The sequence below is a fragment of the Canis lupus genome, chromosome X (genome assembly GCF_048164855.1).
Source record: "Canis lupus baileyi chromosome X, mCanLup2.hap1, whole genome shotgun sequence".
Taxonomy (NCBI): domain Eukaryota; kingdom Metazoa; phylum Chordata; class Mammalia; order Carnivora; family Canidae; genus Canis; species Canis lupus.
Window position 1 is genome coordinate 23,201,435 of NC_132876.1, and position 20,482 is coordinate 23,221,916.

The 20,482-nt window shown below is 39.2% G+C and overlaps 1 protein-coding gene across 7 annotated transcripts in view; it reads right to left on the reverse strand.

Annotated features, from left to right (window-relative positions):
- Nucleotides 1-19,842, reverse strand: part of OCRL (OCRL inositol polyphosphate-5-phosphatase) — a 62,482-nt gene extending 42,640 nt beyond the window's left edge. For 2 of the 7 annotated variants that reach the window (XM_072817394.1, XM_072817391.1), the window contains exons 1-4: nucleotides 10,533-10,706; nucleotides 10,182-10,264; nucleotides 4,421-4,500; nucleotides 945-983 (exon numbers count right to left, since the gene is read on the reverse strand). In XM_072817394.1, the coding sequence (XP_072673495.1) occupies nucleotides 945-983; nucleotides 4,421-4,500; nucleotides 10,182-10,264; nucleotides 10,533-10,571 (241 nt within the window). In that variant the 5' untranslated portion in view covers nucleotides 10,572-10,706. Of the gene's footprint in view, nucleotides 1-944; nucleotides 984-4,420; nucleotides 4,501-10,181; nucleotides 10,265-10,532; nucleotides 10,799-19,750 lie in introns of those variants that run through there. The other 5 variants (XM_072817396.1, XM_072817397.1, XM_072817393.1 and 2 more) reach the window with 4 other exon arrangements.
- Between the last annotated feature and the right edge of the window lie 640 nt (nucleotides 19,843-20,482).

Sequence of the window (20,482 nt, forward strand, 5' to 3'; positions counted from 1 at the left end):
AAAGAATAATAAGACCCAAACCAGAAAAATCCTACCTAAACTGTTAAATATAAATGAATGGTGGCAAGGATAGGGACTGTTTCTAAACAAAATTATGTATAACCCTTGGCCCCAAGCTAAGGGCTACACCCCACTCATCCAAGGACTCAACCAAGAGATAAGCAAGCAGTTTGATTTACATTCATGTGGTCACAAACTCTTTTCCATAGCAACTACCAAGTAGTCAAGGTAGCATTCAAGTGCCCATTTTCTCCTCTCTGTAATGCAGTACAATTAGATGATAAACAGAGAACAGCTTGCACAAAAAGTCAATAATGATTTGCTTCAAACAGATAAAAAATAAGAAAACTGAAACAGCGAGAAAGACCATGTTCTGTCACCATGCCTGAGGTGACAGAGTTAAATAAAAGACCAAAATTATTTTAAGGAAAAAAAAGTAGTCTAAGATAAGCAAGGCATCTCTAGTACAAGAGGGACTCTATAGCCTCCCAAAATGATATAATGAATAAAGGAAAACATTATGATTTAATATGCAAAAATAAAAAGTGAGTGAGAAAAAAATTTAAATATAACAGTTTTTAAAAAACATAAAACCACTCATAAACCTTATGTGCTTTCAACATTTTCTGGCCCTTCCTACAATTTCAATTCCACAGCAATGATTTAACTAATGGCAAAAATACTGATGGCTCAAAGAAGTTCAGCTTTAGAGAAGCAGATCACATCTTCAACTTCTAAAGGTTCTTGCCAGCCACCTGCTTTTTCTTATGTTTAGTCTAAATGTTTTGGGGGGACAAAGTTAATTTGTATGGCTGCCTTAAGAAAATGAAGAATACAGGATAAGATGGTAAAATAAAAACGTGCCAAAAGAGTTCTTAAATATAGTGGGTATTCAATTAAATATGTGTTGAGTGAAAATAAATTCCATTCAGAATAGTACTCACTGTTTGAAGCTATATCAATCAAAAGAGTTTCTTCTGCTTCTGAGGGAAAAGAAGAAAGACCAGAATCAGGGAAGAGAAAACCACTCATTACAACTAAAAGAAGTATATGCCTAAGTAAATAACTGCTTCTCTCAGTCACCAGTCCTAGGTCTTAGAAAACATTTAAAAAATCCTTTCCTTTTTTCTTTAGCATTTTTAAAAATGGATTTTGAAAGTACTGGCTTCTAAAGATTAGGAGCAATTCAACTATAAGAAAACTAAACTGAACGAATAACCAAATGGAATACCTCAAAGCAAATCAAGGAATGACAATAGTAGGCAATGTAAGAAGATGTTAATCCAAGTGAAGGTGAGTTTAATTCCCCTCAACTATAATATACTGATTTAATATAGTCTAGCTGTGTCATTTAGTTAACTCTTAAAAAAAAAGATTTTGGGATGCCTGGGTGGCTCAGCAGTTGAGCATCTGCCTTAGGCTCAGGGCATGATCCCAGGATCTGGGATCAAGTCCCACATTGGGTGGGCCCTCTGTAAGGAGTCTGCTTCTCCCTCTGCCTATATCTCTGCTTCTCTCTCTGTGTGTCTCTCATGAATAAAAAAATAAATCTTTTAAGAAAATATTTTATTTTTAAGTAATCTCTACACCCAACATGAGGCTCGAATTATAATACCTAGGGACGCCTGGGTGGCTTAGTGGTTGACTATCTGCCTTTGGCTCAGGGAGTGATCCTGGAGTCCTGGGATCAAGTCCCGCATCGGGCTCCCTGCATGGAGCCTGCTTCTCCCTCTGCCTGTGTCTATGCCTGCCTCTTTCTCTCGATCTCTCTCTCTCTCTCTCTCTCTCTGTCTCATGAATAAATAGATAAAATCTTTAAAAAAAGGAATTATAACACCAATATCAAGAGTCACATGCTCTACCGACTAAGCCAGCCAAGTGCCCCTAGATAATTCTGAAAGAAAGCCACGGGGCATCTGGGTGGCTCAGCTGGTTGAGCATCCAACTGTTGATTTCAGCTCAGGTCATGATTTCAGGGGCATGAGACAGAGCCCAGCCAGCATCCAGCTCCACACATAGGGCTCCCTCCCTTTCTGCCCCCTCCTTTAAAAATGAATAAATTTTTAAAATCTAAAACAATAAAAGCCAAGGGAAGTGACCCCAAAGGCCCAGAGGTGAATTACTTTCTTAACTCCAGATCTCGTCTCTGAAAACTGCCCAGTGATCTCATTTCCTCTGCCTCTGCCCTGTTTAGGATCAGAGAATACCTAAACTTCTTGACCTTCAGGCTACAATTAATATGTGAGGTCGGGCCTATCACACCTAACACGGAAGCATAAAACAGGGCAAAGCACAGTCTCTGAGCTCAGAGTTCTCTTTTCTCCCAGCTGGCTCTCCTGGACTACCTTCCTTACCTCCAGTGTCTACATGCAACCCATCTCTTCCTCTCTGACTTCCCTGAATTTGGCCAACAGCACCTGTACGACCCTCCTGGCCAGATGAACTATGGGTACTGGCTCATTAGGATTAGCCTGGATCTACCAGATGGAGTAGTCTCAACCTTTTCTACCTCCCTCACAAGCCTGGATTGTATATTTGGCCCCATTATTCAGTTACTACAGTAGCAACTGGCAAGGAGTTAAATTGTCTAATATTTAAAAATAGCCTCAATATTCTCACTAGCATGATGAAGCAAGGGACAACAGTGCATCAGTACATAAGTACTATAAGTTCCCTACTGTTCTTCAGTAACTTTAATTCTTTAAAACCCAAGTATTTATAGACTTATCAAAATAGATGCACAGGTTGAGAAACAGAAAGGATGTGAAAATTCAAGGAAGTAAAAAAAAAAAAAAGAAAATTCAAGGAAGTAACCATTTCTTTTGTTATGAGGAACTACTATATGTACACACATTTTCTTAGATTACAATCTAACAATCACTATCTATTTCTTATTAAAAAGAATACTAAGAGAAATAGGGTAAAGGAGACTGTAGAAATAGTACAAAAAGGTATAGTTAATAGTATACTAAAACCTAAGGTTGTGTTCTTTGGCTTTTCTCTTTCTTAAAGAGCTAGTATGTAATAAAGGGTGCTACCACCATGAAAAGTGAAATGACCACAGCAACTTACTATGGCATGCAGGTGCCTCATTCAATATGTCCTTTTCACACAGGGGAAGCTAAATGGCTATAATCTCATTCTTCTATAAATGTGGATGCTATTCATTACAAGTATTTTAAATTCTTAATATATATTGTATTAAAAAGTCATACCCATTTAGCATTTCTACTTACAGGAATAAATCTTAACGAGAGATGTGCAAGAAGATTTATGTATAGAGATATTCATCACATTACTATTTAAACTAGCAAAAAAAAAAAACCCAAATGTCAAACACAGGAATAACTATATTATGGACTATTCATAAAATGGCATAATATATGCCTATCAATAGCATGGAAAAGCAATCATAATATGAGGGCATGCAGAACACACAAAAAACTGCATATTGTGAGTTCTACCTGCCCTAAAAGTTACATGTGTAGAAAAAAGGAAAATGTTCAGTGTTTACCTCTGAAGGATGGGAATGTACTTATTTTCTTTATACTTTTTCTGTTCTTTCCAAACCTTCTACAGATATATGTATTACTTTTGTGATAAAAAAAAAGTTCAATGTAAAAAAAAAAAAGTCTAATGTAAATTAACAAAAAATCCACACAAGGTAAGATTCAAGTTTTTCAAGAAGCTACAGCTGATACAGAATGTTTCTTTCTGATGAAGCCAATGAACCCACTAGAAACATAATGCATTTGTTCTCCAATTATCAATTCCCTTCTAGAGCAATGTGAGATAACAGAAGCAATACCTCCTACACAAACCTCCCAAATTTTGAGTCTCATTGTAGCAGATGAAACAACAGATTTTCTGTTCTTTGTCCCCAAATTTGGGGGCAGGAAGCCAAGTATTTCCTCCTTGGAGTCTATTTTCTTATGATTCACCAATGTCAAGGTCTGAGAATCAGCACAATTGAGTGTAAGGTATTAAAAGCTAGTAAAACTTGTTGCCAAATGTTTTAATTTCAAATAGTGTGGGGAGAAAATGCTGAATGTGTATGAATCCAAGTGACCTTGATACTTTACAATGAGCAGTGTGTTTGTTAAACCCAAGAATGTCATTTAAATCCACATTAGGTCCATAAGCATAAAAGACAACCTAGACAGATAATAGACTACATACATCTCTAACTCCCAGTCGGGGAAGTAGATGAGACTATATACATATTTCAATGCAACGCTTCAACACTTACAAAGCATTTACCATCTTCTCAATGGTAGCTTAGTATTGTAATCATTTTATGCAAAGGGTAATACATTTCATGTTATGTGCAGTGACAAATTTAAATATGTATGGTATTACATAATGTAATAATGACCAAGGAAAAACACTGTAAAACTAGCTAGGCAATTAAAGCTAGTACCTTGAACACATTTGAAGTTGCTATTTATAGGAATGACCTCTTGAACACGCTGTTCCTTCTCGTGCAACTGGATTATTAGCCTAGGAAACAGAAGAATGCATCAACGAATAGCTACTGAAAAACTCAAACATTTAGCAACAAAATATATTGCTGTGTTGTTACACATATCTAGTCCATATTCATTAGACTTACTGTATCTCATTCCCTGGATCTGAGCATCATGACAGCTAGAAATTACTCTAAATCTAAGAGGATATTAGTAATGATCAATATCTGAATACCGACATTGTCCTATGCCATATATAGCAGTCTATGTCCTAAACAGTTTATGATCTTAAAAGCAAGAATTACAGTGCATTCATCTTTAGAGTATGCATACCAGAGTGAAGCGTAGTTAAGTGTGAACTCCATGAGGGCAGACTACAGTTGTCTTTTCACCATAGTATTTCTAGCACCTAACACAGTGCCTGACACTTAGCACTCACTAAAGTTTGTTGAATAAATGAATTAGAAATTTCATAAATTAGCTTTCAGATTATATTCCCATGACTTTTACCAAAAAATGATTCTATCTCTTCAAACAAGTATAGAGGTTCATGGAGAAGTAAGAAGAGGGTGCCTGGGTGGCTCAGTGGTTGAGCGTCTGCCTTCAGCTCAGGTCGTGTTCCTGGGGTCCTGGGATCGAGTCCCACATCAGGTTCCCCGGAGGGAGCCTGCTTCTCCTTTTGCCTCTCTCTCTGTGTCTCTCATGAATAAATAAAATCCAAGAGTGTCTATTCTTTAAAAAGAGAGAGAGAGAGAGAGAAGTAAGAAGAGGTGCACAGCCAGCTGGATCAGTTACAATAACCCATGACCAACAAGGTAGCAGATATCATAACTAGTGCCTTTATATTCCTTGTGTTTTTACTCTGGTTTCCAACTTCATGCTGGTATTTCTAGGTAAACATGACTGAATTTGCCCTCCCCACACAGTATGAAATAAAAGACTTCTAAATTCCTATGTACTCCTGAAATAATTTTTTTAAACATTTTATTTATTTATGAGACAGAGAGAGAGAGAGAGAGAGAGGAGAGAGGAGAGAGGGAAGAGGGGAGAGGGGAGAGAGGAGAGAGGGGAGAGGGGAGAGGGGAGAGGGGGAGGGGAGGGGGGGTGGGGAGGAAGAGAGAGAGAGAGAGAGAGAGACATAGAGGGAGAAACAGGCTCCTAGCAGGGAGCCCCATGTGGGACTCAATTCCCGGACCCGGAATCACGCAGAGCCAAAAGGCAGATGCTCAACCATTGAGCCACCAAGGGATCCCATGAAATATTAATTTTCATTTAGTACTTATCCTTAGTGGCCCAGATTCGAGATATGACCTACTGGTAAACAACCATTCTGAACATCTCCTAGCTCCCCCAAATCAAGCAGTCTTCAGGTGGTTCTTTTTGCCAGGAACACTCTTCTTTTCTCCCTGAGACCTAGCTCAAATATCACCTCCTCTTAGCAGCTTCTCCTAATTCCCCAAAGAGGAACCAGTACCCTGATCCTCTTTGTTTGCCCCTTTAATAGAGTATTTATACCCTCCATTGCAGTTATACTTATTTCCCTCACTGATTTGAGCTCCTTGAAAACAAAGACCCTACTATACTGTTTTGCCTCCTGCTAATAGATGCTTGATAAATATTGGTTGAATAAATGAGCCAGTTTAAACTATAAAGAGATAAATTTCTTAACATAATTTGTTCAATCTGACATTAAAAAATGTCACTGTTTGAAGGGTTTTATTTCTAGTTTGTTGTCTATAAACTTCCTGTTATAAAATAAATAAGTCATGGGTGATTAAAATAAATAAATAAGCACGGTGATTACTGTCAATAACACTGTATTGTATATTTGAAAGGTGCTAAGAGAATAGATTTTACAAATTCTTACCACAAGAAAAAATTTGTAACTGTGTGGTGATGGATGTTAACTAGATTTATTGTGATCATTTCACAATATATATATTTATGAATGAATTTTTATGAATTATTTATTTAATAATTTTTTCAGCTTTATGAATTTTAGCTTAATGAATTTTTTCAAATGTGTTAACTTTAAAGGAGATATCATGGAGAAAGTAATTGCTTAGACAAACTAAGGGAAATAAAAATATTAATGCTGTCCTTCTGCTCTGATTCTGCTTATCTAATTTGCATGAGTTCATATTTTTAGGTGACTAGAAGAATATGGGGCAGGCTCCTTTTTTAAAAGATTTATTTATTTATTTTAGAGAGAACATGTGCACATGAGTTGGAGGAGGGGCAGAGGGAAAGAAAGAGAGAGAATCTCAAGCAGATTCCCCCGCTGAGGGCAGAGCTGGACATGGAACTCAATCTCAGGACCCATGAAATCATGACCTGAGCTGAAATCAAGAGTTAGATGCTTAACCAACTGAACCACCCAGGAGCCCTTGGGCAGGTTTCTTTCAGCCCACAAAGTTCATGAGTTGAGCAAAAAGTTCTATAAACCCAGATGAATATCAGAAACGAGATAAAGACTGACAAGGCAAGAGTGAAGGAAGAAGAGCTTACTTTGGAGAAAAAGAACACAAAACAATATAAATCTCAAAGAAATGAAGATGAGAAATACAGTATTGGACATTAGCAGTAAAACATCGACTGGATTGTACTGTTAAAAGCCATCATGACGGATGCCTAGGTGGCTCAGCAGTTGAGTGTCTGCCTTTGGCTCAGGGCGTGATCCTGGAGTCCTGGGATCAAGTCCTGCATCGAGCTTCCTGCGTGGAGCCTCCTTCTCCCTCTGCCTGTGTCTCTGCCTCTCTCTCTCTCTCTCATGAATAAATGTATAAAATCTTTAAAAAATAAATAAATAAAATAAAATAAATAAAAATAAAAGCCATCATGAAACAGACAACATGGATGGACCTTGAGGACATTATTCTTAGTGAAATGTGTCAGTGAAAGACAAATACCATATGATCTCACTTATATGTAGAATCTAAGAACAAAAACAAAATCCCTGAAATCACAGATACAGAGAACAGATCAGTGGTTGTCAGGGGGGGATGGGTTAAATGGATGAAAGAGGTCAAAAGGTGCAAAATTCCAATTATAAAATAAATAAATCATGGGGATATAATATGCAGCATAGTGACAACGGTCAATAACACTGTATTGCATATTTGAAAGGTGCTAAGAGAGTAGATTTTTAAAATTCTTACCATAAGAAAAAAATTGTAACTGTGTGGTAATGGATGTTAACTAGATTTATTGTGATCACTTTACAATATATACAAATATTAAATCATTATGTTGTACACCTGAAACTAATATGTCAATTATGCCTCAATTTAAAAATGCAACTTCCCCAAAATCCATCACAAAACAAAGATAAACTTGGAATTTAAGTCAATTCCCTAATTTCTGCTATGTGTTAGTCACCAAATAAATTGCAACAAGAATAGGGCTAAAAATAAGTATAAAAATTCTTCCTAAATGTAATCATTACTTTCAGAACAGGAAGATGAAAAATAATAGGTATATGGCAAAAAAAATAGAAGTTAGAATTTGGTAGTTGTTAAACAGAAAAGAGTAACAAATTGTGAACGCGGACTCAGCATTATCCATAAGAAATACTTTACTTTGTTCAAGGAATGTTAAAGATGAAACAACAGGTGGCATCAAAATCCATTTTCCTTAGAAAAAATGAATACTGTTTGACTCTCTATCTCAAAAAAACCCTTATTTTTAATTATAATTCTATTCCCTCAACCAAATTTCTCCAATGGTTGACAGCAGGAACTACAGAACCAAAGATTATAACAGGCTTCAATTTCTGGGATAAAAAGACCAAAAGTAAAAAAAGTTCTGAGAAGAACCCAAATCAGGGAAGGTATCCATGAGACAAGAATCTGAGGATTATAGACAGTATGACAGTATTAGGTGTCCCCAACAAATTTTTCAAAAGAAACTTCTCAGTGTAATTCTGAAATTTTACAGGCTTCGAATCTCAAGTATGCTACTTCCTGTGAACAAGTGACTTAATCTCTCTGTGCCTCAATTCCTATATCTAGAAAAGGGGGATGATGATGAGAATATTATAATTTCACAGTAACCCTCACAGGAGAGTTAAATGAAGTGCTTAGAAGCAAGTGCTTAGAAGAGTACCTGGCAGATACCAAAGCCATTAAGTCTTAGTAGTTGATATACCCTCGTGCCTTAAGCAGAAATGGAACATAAGATTTTGATTTCTTTGTGAAGAGGACACAAATAAGAGAGCTACCACTCCAAGTTTAAAAGTTCTCCAAGTACAGGAGGCCAGATAGAACCAAGCATTTATCTCAATGCCAGCTGCTCACTTCTGTAATAGCTAACTAGAGCTCTAAACCTATCAAATCAAGGAACCACATCCTAGGCTGCGGTCTTCTCAACCACAGAATTTTATTTAATACTCCTCGTTTTGTTTTTACAGAAGAGGAAACCAAGGTGCAAAAAATTTACTGATTTATCCAAGGGTCACATCTCTCCATCTCATTCTAGCCTTTGGAAGTGGCATTGGTATTCCACTTTTCAATTCACATTTCTGTTGCATTTACTATTAAACCAGTCTTCCAGGGTTTGATGAAATCTGGGGAAAACAACATGAATTTACCACGCTAACAACTGACAGAACAGGACCTAGGGAAGAGCTACTTCATAGGCCCAATTGGCGTCCAGGTAGAGTCGGATCAAGAGTCTCAGAAAAGGGCAGGCTAGGTTAGTTAGTTAGGAATTTCTTCTGTGTTAATTAGACAGCATAGACACACTCAGTCTGGATGATCTAAAAGCAGAGACTGAGAACAATTGCTTTTAGGCCGAATCCAACGTTGGGAGAAGACGGGATATAAATGAACAACGATTTTTAAACTCTGATGTCGAGAAATCAATCAACAACCAAGGCAGGTGGCTTGGGCACACAGGAATAGGGTCTATGATATGTAAGTGGTCACCATGGATACTTTCAGGATAAGGCATTAGTGGAAAGGGAGTGAGATCAGCAGCTAAAGTGATAGCCTTTCAAAATAATCTTTTATTCAATCAGTCAACAGTATTTACTGAGCTTCTGTATGCAAGGCAGAGTGGAAGATAACACACACTGATAAAGTGCCAAAGGTTGTTTATATTTCTACACATTTCATTACTTTTTCTATCAGTCAAGTCAGTAAGTGAGGCAGTTACTGGCCTACACTAAACCATTACTGAATTAATATAAATGCCTTCAAGCAAGTGTAATAAGGGGGTGGGGAGACTGGAGGAACCAGTTGAATGGGGTTAAGGCACTTCTGTAAGGTTAACAACCAAGGGTTTCTATAATACTTTTACTTTTTGCAAACCACTTTTGCATTTCTTATTCTTCCAGTTAAAACTTCAAAGCCTGTTAAGTCAAAGGCAGTTAATGTTTTTATTTAACTGATGAGGACACCAAGGCCCGAAAGCATTACTGACTTGCCCAAGGTTACACAACACATGTCAGTTGCAGAGACAGGAACTAAAAACCCAGGCTTCCTGCTTCAACGCCCGCCTGTTGAGTCCTTCCACTGAGCCACACTGCCAGGAGAGATCTGGCGACTTGGAAGTTGGGGACAAAACCCCAAGGCTACAGCACTCGCACTTCACACCTGTGCCTGAACCTGTTGCCCACAAGGCTTCAGGGGGAGGAGGATGGGTGGCTTGTCGCGGTTTGGGGTTGGGAGGTAATGGCAGGCTCCCCTCCTCCGTGGGAATCAGGTGGTTACTTACTCATATTGCCCGTTCCTTTGGGCTAGCGTCAGGGCGCAGGGCTCCCGGAGAGTACCCTTCATCTCCATACCCTCGATAGTATGCAGGCACTAGTCAAGGGTCTCCTCCAGATGCGCGGCCAGGGAGAAGTGGCGCGGTGCGGGGTAGAGGGAGGCTCCCACCCCCCTGCCTGCCCTCCCCACTGCCCAAGGCATCGCCTCCCGCGCTGGCCCCCATCCCCCGCTCGGCTGGTCCTCTGGGCCCGACCGCCCCCTAATCACTCCACCACGTTCTGCACTTCCCCCCGACCCCCACTCCACCACCACCACCCCACCTTGCTAGCTTCCCCTCCCCCTTCCCTTAGGCGGATACTGCAAGGGGCTGGGCTCCAACCGAGAGCGGCGGCTCCATCCCTGCGGACTCCGGGCTCGGTGGGGCTGCGGACTGCGGGCGGATCCGACGACTCTGCCTCCAGCGTCCTCACCCACCGTCCTCGGCTGCGCGTCGTTTGGGGGAACAGCTCCGCGCAGAGCAACGGGAGCCTGGAGCCGGGAGCGGAGCCGAGAGCCTAGAGCCCGACCCGAGAGAGAGCGGCGCCTCGCGCCCGCGCCGGTTTTCCAGGCCGCCGCAGATTTCGCCCCCTGCGGCCAACCTGCGGAACTGCAGGGAGAGACCCGACGGACCGGGGGCGTCTCGACCACGTCCAAGGAGGAGTGCGTTTTAAATGCTACCCTGTGACACCAGAATTGTTCTGTGGGCTTCGAAGATTGCCACAGAAACAAAACACAGCCATACCTATGAGAGAACTCAAATGTTTTGGGTCAATAGGACCCACATCATACGGAAAAAAAAAAAAAGTCCTCATTAAAGTTATAACCTACCGTACTGGTTATCCTACCTCTCAGATGTTTTCCCCTTCTTCTTCCTTCCACCAAGTAAATAGAAAAATCCCCAAAGCTCAGATCTTTGCTCTTCCTTTGTGCCCCCCCCCCCAGGTCCTCTCTAAGCAGACAACGACCAACTACACTTCCCAGGCCCAGCCCCCTTGCTTAACATATCCCACTGTGAACACAATCCTGAATGACAAAACTAACTCATCATTTACCACAGCCACTCAGGCTTGAAACTTCGAAGCCATGTGCTTTCTTCCTTTCTCCGAATTTATCTGTATCTAATTGGTCAACAAACGTTATTAATATTTTCTTCAGAATTACTTCCAGATTCCCTGTTTTCTCTCCATTTGCACCCCCATCACTTTACTGGTAGCCCTTGTGATCTCTCCTTTGACCATTTTGCTCTGTTGATAATCATAAGAACATTCTTCTCATAGTAATGTTTCAATTGTGTTTTTACTTGCACGAGAATCTACAGTGGACTAGAAAGCAAGACTTCTTTCAGAAGAAAATAGAAGAATATGTTTATGAGCTTGGAATAAGGAATAAGAATGACTACTTAAGACACCAGACAGTAGGAACAATAAAGGAATTGATAGATACATTTAACTACATTAAATTTCAAAATGCATGTACTTCAAGACAATGCAAAAAAGTTAAAAAACAAGCCATAGATTGAGAGAAGATATTTTTGATGCATTTAACTGATGAAGGATAACTTATGAGGTTCTACACTTCTAGCTGTCATCACCTTACAGAATTCTCTCCCACCACTCTTGGCAACTCACTCTGCGTAGTCACACTGCTCCTTGTTATTCCTAGAACTTTCTAGGCACACTCTTGCTTCAGGTCCTTTGCATTTGCTGTTTACCTGTATTCTCTCCACCTTTGGGTCTTTGCTCAAATGTCACTTTCTCAGTGAGGTCTCCCTAGACAACTTTATTTAAAATTACAATTCAGGGCAGCCCAGATGGCTTAACCTTTTAGTGCCGCCTTCAGCCCAGGGCCTGATCCTGGAGACCTGGGATCAAGTCCCATGTCTGGCTCCCTGCATGGAGCCTGCTTCTCCCTCTGCCTCTGCCTCTGCCTCTGCCTCTGCCTCTTTCTCTCTTTCCGTGTCTCTCATGAATAAATAAATAAAATCTTTAAAAAATAAAATAAAATAAAAATAAAATTGCAATTCCAAAAAATGCAATTCAACAATTTCCTTATCCACTTCCATAAAAACATGCCTCTTCATTCATCTTCCATGTTCATTTTTTCCCATAGGATCTATTACTCTCTATTGTTTTATTTATTTTACTTATTAATTTTGTCTATTGTTTACCTTCCCCCACTAGAATGTAAATTCCATGAGGGCAGAAATTTTGTCTGTTTTGTTCATAGCTGCATTCCCAGCACGTACAACCATTCTTGCAACTAAGTATATTGATTTGTTAAATCCAATTTAATCAATATTAAAAATATTGATTGAATTAACAAATGAATTAGTGTCCAGAATATATAAGAACTCCTATAAACTAGTGAGAAAAAGGAAGAAATCTAGTTTAAAAATTGACAAAATACGTGAATATTTTGAATAAGCAGTTCATAGTCAAAGAAACCCAAATGACCAATAAAGACATGAAAAGATGGGGGCACCTGGCTGGCTCAATCTGAAGAGTATGTGACTCTTGATCTCAGGAGTCATGAGTTCAAGCCCTGTGAGCCCCATGGTGGGTGTAAAGATTACTTAAATAAATAAAAACTTTAAAAAAAGACAAGAAAGGATGTTTCACTTCATTACTATTTGAAGAAACTGAAAACTAAAAGGATGAGATAGTTGTGGTGATTTCACAACTATTGGTTTGGCAAAATTTTAAAATTCAGATAACACCAAGTGTTGTTGAGGATGTAGAACTGATGAAACTGATCTGCTGCTAAAAGGAGCATAAGCTGTTAGAACTGCTATGAAGAGAAATTTGACATTGCCTAATAAAGTTGAATATGTAATATGCTTCAACCCAGAAATTCCATTTCTAGGTATAGACCCGGGCAAAACTCTAAACTTGATGCACAAGAAGACATGTAAAAGAATGTTCATTGCAGGGACACCTGGGTGAATCAGTAGGTTGGGCAAAGGCCCTTGGTTTCAGCTCAATTGTGATCTCAGGGTCAGGATCTCAGGGTTGTGGGATCGATCCCCACATCAGGCTCCACACTCAGTGCAGAGTCTGCTTGGGATTCTTTCTCCCTCTGCCCCTCCCTGATCGCTCCCCCCAATTGTGTACATGCACACACACACACACACACACACACACACTATCTCTCAAATTTTAAAAAAAGAATGTTCATTATAGCACTACTTTCAAAAAAGGGAAGCAAATTAAATGTCCATCAGCAGGTGAATGAATAAATAAATCACAGTATTCATGAAGTTAAATACTATTTGGAAACTAAAATGAATAATTTGAACTATGTATTAACAGAGTTACATCTCAAAATATAATGTTGAGCAAAAAAAGGAGAACATGTGCAGTAGACTACTTATATAAAGTCTGAAAATATTATCTGTTGCTTATGGCTACATAGATATAATAGTAATAGTATATAAAACATGAAAGGGCATAATCATCACCAAATTCAAGGGAGGGAGTAGATTGAGACTAGGGAGGGGCAGACAGGGTATATCAACTATATCTATAATATTTATTTCTTTAAACAATCTGAAAGTTGATGTTGTAAGATTTGATAGAACTGGGTGGTGGGTATATATATTGGTTATATTATTTTATGCAGCTGTCTGAATTTGAAATTGTAATTGATGAAAATGAAAAAGAAAGAAGTAATATGTAGGGGAGGGTTAGCAGTGTCAACTGCTGCATGGAAAAATGAGGATGAAGAGTCTTTTTGGATGTGTCAAGGAAGTCACTGGAGACCACTAAGCAAGTAGTTTCAGTAAGTAGTGAGGATGGAAACAAGATGACAGGGAATTGAGAGGGGACTATATTGTGAGGAAATGGAAACAAGATCCCATGTACTGAAGTGGCTTGGAAATACAAAGGAGTGAAATACAATTTTAATTAAATTAATTAGAAGAGTCAAACAGAAATTCTTGACAAAACTTGAAGTCATTTATTTTATTTATTTATTTATTTATTTATTTATTCATTCATTCATTCATTCATTCATTCATTTATGTATTCATAAAAGACGGAGAGAGAGAGAGAGGCAGAGGGAAAAGCAGGCTCCATGCCAGGAGCCTGATGTGGGACTCGATCCCGGGACTCCGGGACTCCAGGACTCCAGGATCATGCCCTGGGACAAAGGCAGGCGCCAAACCGCTGAGCCACCCAGGGACCCCCCTTGAAGCTATTTTAAAGCAAAGGGTAAGGAGCCAGAGAAGAGGGAGACATTTAAGATACTAGAAGAGAGAAGCCGAAAAGTTACAAGAAAAATCCCCCAGGGGTGCCTGGGTGGCTCAGTCGGTGATGCATCTGCCTCTGGCTCAGGTCATGATCTCAGAGTACTGGGATCAAGTCCCTGTTCTCCCTCCCTCTCTCTCTTTCTTTCTCTCTCTCTCTGCCCACCCCCCACTTGTGCTCCCTCTCCCTCAAATAAAGAAATAAAATCTTTAAAAAAGAAAAATCCCCTAATGATTGGGAAGGATAAGGATCCACAGATGGAGGAATCAACTTTAGGGAGGAGGAGAGAGATTTCTTCCTCATCATCTAAAACAGTGCTCGGCACATAGTGTGGTACTCAGATATTTGTTGTAAAGAATAAGAAGTTGTGAAGAAATGGAAATATATTGAAGTGAGGACACTAAAACTGGTTTCTCACAAGGGGGATGATGAATTTCTCCAGAAAAAGTAATAAGTGGATATTACAATAGTAATTTAACAGTAATAATCTTGTGGTTAGGGACACCTGGTGGCTCAGCTGTTGAGTGTCTGCCTTTGGCTCGGGGCGCGATCCCAGAGTCCCAGGATCGAGTTCTGCATTGGGCTCCCCATAGAGAGTCTGCTTCTCCCTCTGCCTGTATCTCTGCCTCTCTCTGTGTGTCTCTCATGAATAAATAAATAAAACCTTTTTAAAAAATCCTGGTGGTTAATGTTGAATATTCATATGACAGACACTCTCTGCATGGATTTACATACATACTTTCATTTAATCCTCACTAAATCCCTGTAAAGTAGTAATATTATTGTTTTCCATTTTAAAGGTTAGAAAATTGAGACTTGGAGAGGGTAAGCAACTTGCCCATTAACTAGTAAATGTCAAAATCAAGATTCAAACTTAATGTTTGTCTGAGTTCAAAGTCGAACTATTTGACCAAACACATTATGCTGTTCATTCAGTATTAACAGTACCAACAGTGTTTATCAAGAACCCTCTTTGTGTCAGGCATTATGGTAATTGCCTTACCTGAATTATCACATTTAATTTGATGAAACTGAAGTTGAGAGAGAGGGCTTGGGAACTTGAATAAGGTGGAGAAGGAAGGAACAGGTACTACTGAATCCAGAAAAGTTAAGGGATTTTTTAAAAGATTTTATTTATTTATTCATGAGACAGAGAGAGGGAGGGAAAGAGGCAGAGACACAGAGAGGGAGAAGCAGGCTCCATGCAGGGAGCCTGACGTGGGACTGGATCCCTAGTCTCCAGGATCTGGCCCCAGGCTGAAGGCGGCGCTAAACTGCTAAACTACTGGGGCTGCCCAAAAGTAAAGGGAATTTTAGAGGAGCGCCTGGGTGGCTGTCTGTTAAGTGTCTGACTTCAGCTAAGGTCCTGATCTTGGGGTCCTGGGATTGAGCCTCATGTTCAGCTACCCACTTATTGGGGAGTCTGTTTCTCCTTCTCCCTTTACCCCTCTCCCCACTAACGCTCACTCGCTCTCTCTCTCTCAAATGAATAAATACAATCTTTTTAAAAAATAAGGGGTTTGAGAGGAACAGAGAGAGTCCAGTTGGAGGCAGATAACATGAATTTCTATGGCTGTCCAAATCAGCAAAGGTCTGTTATTTTCTTTGTCAATGCTTGGGAGATGAAAAGCAAGACTAGAGAAAATATACCAAGAAGGTACAATAAGCTTGGGAATTAGTATAGCAGGCAAAACAGAAGTCGTGGGGTGAGGGAGTCTAAAGTAGCAGTTGTGATACATTGGAATAGCTGATCCTGGAATCAAAGTTAGGTAAACACATGTATCTCTTCAGCCTAGGGCCAGCAGAAAGAATGAAGTCAAGCTTAACCAATGTGATCATTCCCTATGTCTGATCCTGCAACAAATTATTGTATTTTTTTAAGAATCACTTCAGGGACTGTGCTGATGTGCTTCTGTAGGTGTTAAGTAATTTTTGTAACTTGGTTAAAATCATAATTTTTTTATAGATTTCTTTTTTATTGGTGTTCAATTTGCCAACATATAGAATAACACCCAGTGCTCATCCCATCGAGTGCCCCCCTCAGTGCCTGTCACTTTTAAAAAAGATTTTACTTATTTATTCACAAGAGACACACAGAGAGAAGCAAAGACATAGGCAGAGGGAGGAGAAGCGGGCTCCATGCAGAGAGCCCAGTGTGGGACTCAATCCTGGGACCCAGGGACCACACCCTGTGCCAAAGGCAGATGCTCAACCGCTGAGCCACCCAGGTGTCCCTAAAATCATTATTTCATCTACAACCACCTTCTGACTTAGCTATGGTTATGAATAATACCACTGTTTAGTCACCCCAATTTGAAACTTCAGGTTTATTGGTGAACTGCTCACCTTCATCGATAGTATTCAAGAACTCCAGTTTTGTTAGTTCTATAGTAAATTCCTTAATGTATATCCTTGATCATTCTCACCTATCATCATCAGCCAGCATTTTGCCTAACTAAATAAAAGTCTTATGCCTTATGCTTTTATTTACATACTAGAAACATCCAACGCAAAGAGTTAAATCAGGTTGTTAAACAAAATTCAAATAAATGAAATTCTAGCTTCAAGAAAACATGAGTCTCACAATCTTCACCACCATCACAAACAAACATACACCACACACACACACACACACACACAAATCAGTGCTCAGTGCCTATCTTTTATCTATTAGGCAACTGTAACTAAGAGCTTAGAATGTATAGGCTTTTTAGAGACAAAATAGTGAGACCTTAAGAAGAAAGTATAAAATACTAAATGAAAATGGGAAAGCTCAAAAATAATAATTTAATTAAATGGCTACAAAATATAACATATCATGTTCATTAATTATTAAAATTTCTATTTATTAAAAAAATCCACTGTCTTCAAAAACAATTTTTAGGTTAGATCTTCTCACTTCCCAAGAATTTCTGAGTATGCATAATGATTATGGAATAATCACAGTCATTATAAATTGAATTAGTTATGCACAGGCAAATAATTTCAAGAGCAAAATTACAAAAGCTCTTTCAAAAATTTATAGCAAAAATATAAATATTTAATGAAGGACATGGATGCATTTTAATATGTTTAATATGATACTGGCTGAAGCCTTGACAAGTAAAAGAGCTTAGGGCCTGCAAAGGCAGAAACAGGCCTGCTTAACATAAATTGAGGCTGGGAAAGATTTCGCATAGGTGAGTCAGCAGCCAGAGGCTGAAAGGCAGGCTGAGCAGAAATATAAATGATTCACAGATTTTTAAATCACCACTAGTTGAAAAGCCTCACTCTTCATATACACAAATCCAACATAGATACTGCTTTTCAGACAAAGAAGCACAAGAAGAACTCATTTTTATTTACATATTTCCATTTATACTTTTCATTCCTTACAGAATTTGGCACTTGCTGATTAATTCCCACCCTAGCTGGTTTCATTTCCTTTGCCCACCACCCCTATTTCATTCTCTAAGTCCAGACTGTCTTTTCTGCTTTGAGAATCCCATAGCCAGGTCTGGCATTGCCCACCCAGGCCTATTTTCCTTCTCCCCTCAGAAACTGGAGATGCTGAACTGAAAGAATATGAAATTAGCCTGGCATTTAAGGTTCCAAGGATTCTGTCCTGAACATATCTTTCCAGTTACTTCCCAAGGCCACTCTTTACAAATCTTATGTTCTACAGGATTTTCCTTAAGAACGGAACATGTGCAGCAGTTAGTGGCAATCAGATGGGTGTACTCATGATTCAGGGATTCCATTGATCATTCAGCTGAATATTGCTAATTTGTCATCTTGGTCTTGACCTTTATAGAGTGTTAAATTTTTTTAATGGTAATAAGCTGTTTAATATATATCCATAAAAAAATCAAAGAGATGTTGATGTTGAAATACAGACCATAAAAATGATAAAAATTCTACAAATTTGCAAGGTGATACTCATCAGACCCATAAACTGCATTTATCTGATCAAAATTCTTACATGGCATGTAAAGCTTTCTCTTTAGTACATACTTCAAAAACTATAAAAGAGAAAACAGAGTTATGGCTAAACTCAACTGAGTTTTTGTCTATTTGTGACATTTAATCTACACTATGATAGATGTAGTGCGATGATCTATGGAGATTACCTAAACTCCCTTCTATCCTCAACCCTGTGACCCTCCTCGAGGCAGGGCAATGACACATGAGGCTGGTCTCAGTTCCAACACAGGTGTCATGAAAGAAGGGCAGAGCATACTCTTGGTTTTTAGGTTATTGTTTTATGTCTCAGTCTAAGGTATAAGAGATTTAGGAAGAACACTTGCTGGGCAAGATGTGTTATGTTACTCCATCCCTCCACCCTAGTAGATTAGAGCCTCAGAACTGAGAAAAAGGCAAGTAGTAAAAAGGAACTTAGAAGATGGGATCTTCTGGCTACTATGAGAGTAAGCAGCATCGGGTAGCAGTAGGGACTATTCCACTAGAGGCCTGATGGGGAGTTGGCCACCTTAATAAACAGCAGTAGGGATGGATAAGAGGGTGACTGTATATCCCAAGGAAAGCTGGTGCAGAAAATATCAAGAGCCCAAGAAGTAGACATCTCCTCCCCACCATTACTATTTCAATCTTGCATAAATTTTGGAGTTCCAAATCAACATGAGGGCCATAAAAAGGGAAGAGGTAACTTTTAAAAAATTATTTATTTATTTATTCATGGGAGACACAGAGAGAGAGGCAGAGACATAGGCAGAGGGAGAAGCAGGCTCCATGCAAGGATCCCAATGTGGGACTCAATCCCGGAACTCCAGGATTACCCCCTGAACCGAAGACAGACACTCAACTACTGAGCCACCCAGGTGTCCAGAAAAGGTAACTTTTAAATCTGATTGAGTTTAACATGAAATCATATACACACACACATACACACACACACACACACACACACACACACACACACAAAACATTGAATTTCATTTACATGAATAAGGCTAGATTGTTTTCTGCTCTCAGGAAGAATGATGCCTTAGAAAGAAATTAAGTCCAGATACAGGCAGTGTTAGCTCTAGAATCTTGTCTATCTTGGTATAAATGTGTACCCAGCACCTAGCACCAAGCTCAGTAGCTATTTAATAGGTATCTGTGAAACGTATAATTATCCCTTGCAGAAAATAACGGGTGATTTAGAATTTTCCTGAGGGTGTTAAGCATCAAAACAAGTTGTGAAGTGCTGCCTTAATCAATTTGGCTATTTAATTTCTTATTAATGGTGTCTTTTCCCCAACTTTCTTTGCAACTATACCTGCTGGAATCCTATTTATTCTTCAATGCTTACCTCAAATGGTCCTTCCTTTTTGAAGCTTTTCCCCTGTCACCCTTCAGCTGGAAAAGAATACTCCTTCTTCTCAACAACAGTGTCTCTGTGTACCTCTTATAGAACTTCTTGGAACTTTTCAAGGCTTATCATGTATCATAATGTTACAGGACAAATAAGCACAGGATGAGTGCTAATAATTTTTATCTTCACTCCCCCACTATCTCTGCAGCACGTTGCAGTTATACTTTTTTAAGTAAATGTTTATAAAACATGTAGTTACATTTTCCATAGAATGCCTATTTCTCTTTCTTTAATGAGCATAAAACATGTATGTACAGGTTAACAAATGATTATAAAGTGAACGCCCATGTAACTTCTAACCAGGTCAAAAAATCAAACACTGTCGGGGGGGGCCTCACTGGCTCAGTTGGTAGATCATGTGACTCTTGATCTCAGGGTTATGAGTTTGAGCCCTATTTTGGGTATAGAGATTACTTAAAAATAAAACCTTTAATAAAAAAAGGAAAGCAAATATTGTTAGCACTTTGGAAGATGCCCCCAAAGCAGATGCCTCTCTCTCTGACCACCCTTTCTTCTTCCACCCAGAATTAAACAAGGGTTGGTACTGAGCCAACATACTCTGATGAGGTGTAAAAGCTTCTGTCTATTTGGATTAGTCAAGGCTTGTGCCATACCAGCTAAAATTTTTGAAGATCACCCCTGTACATAGGTAGCCACTATCTTGACTTC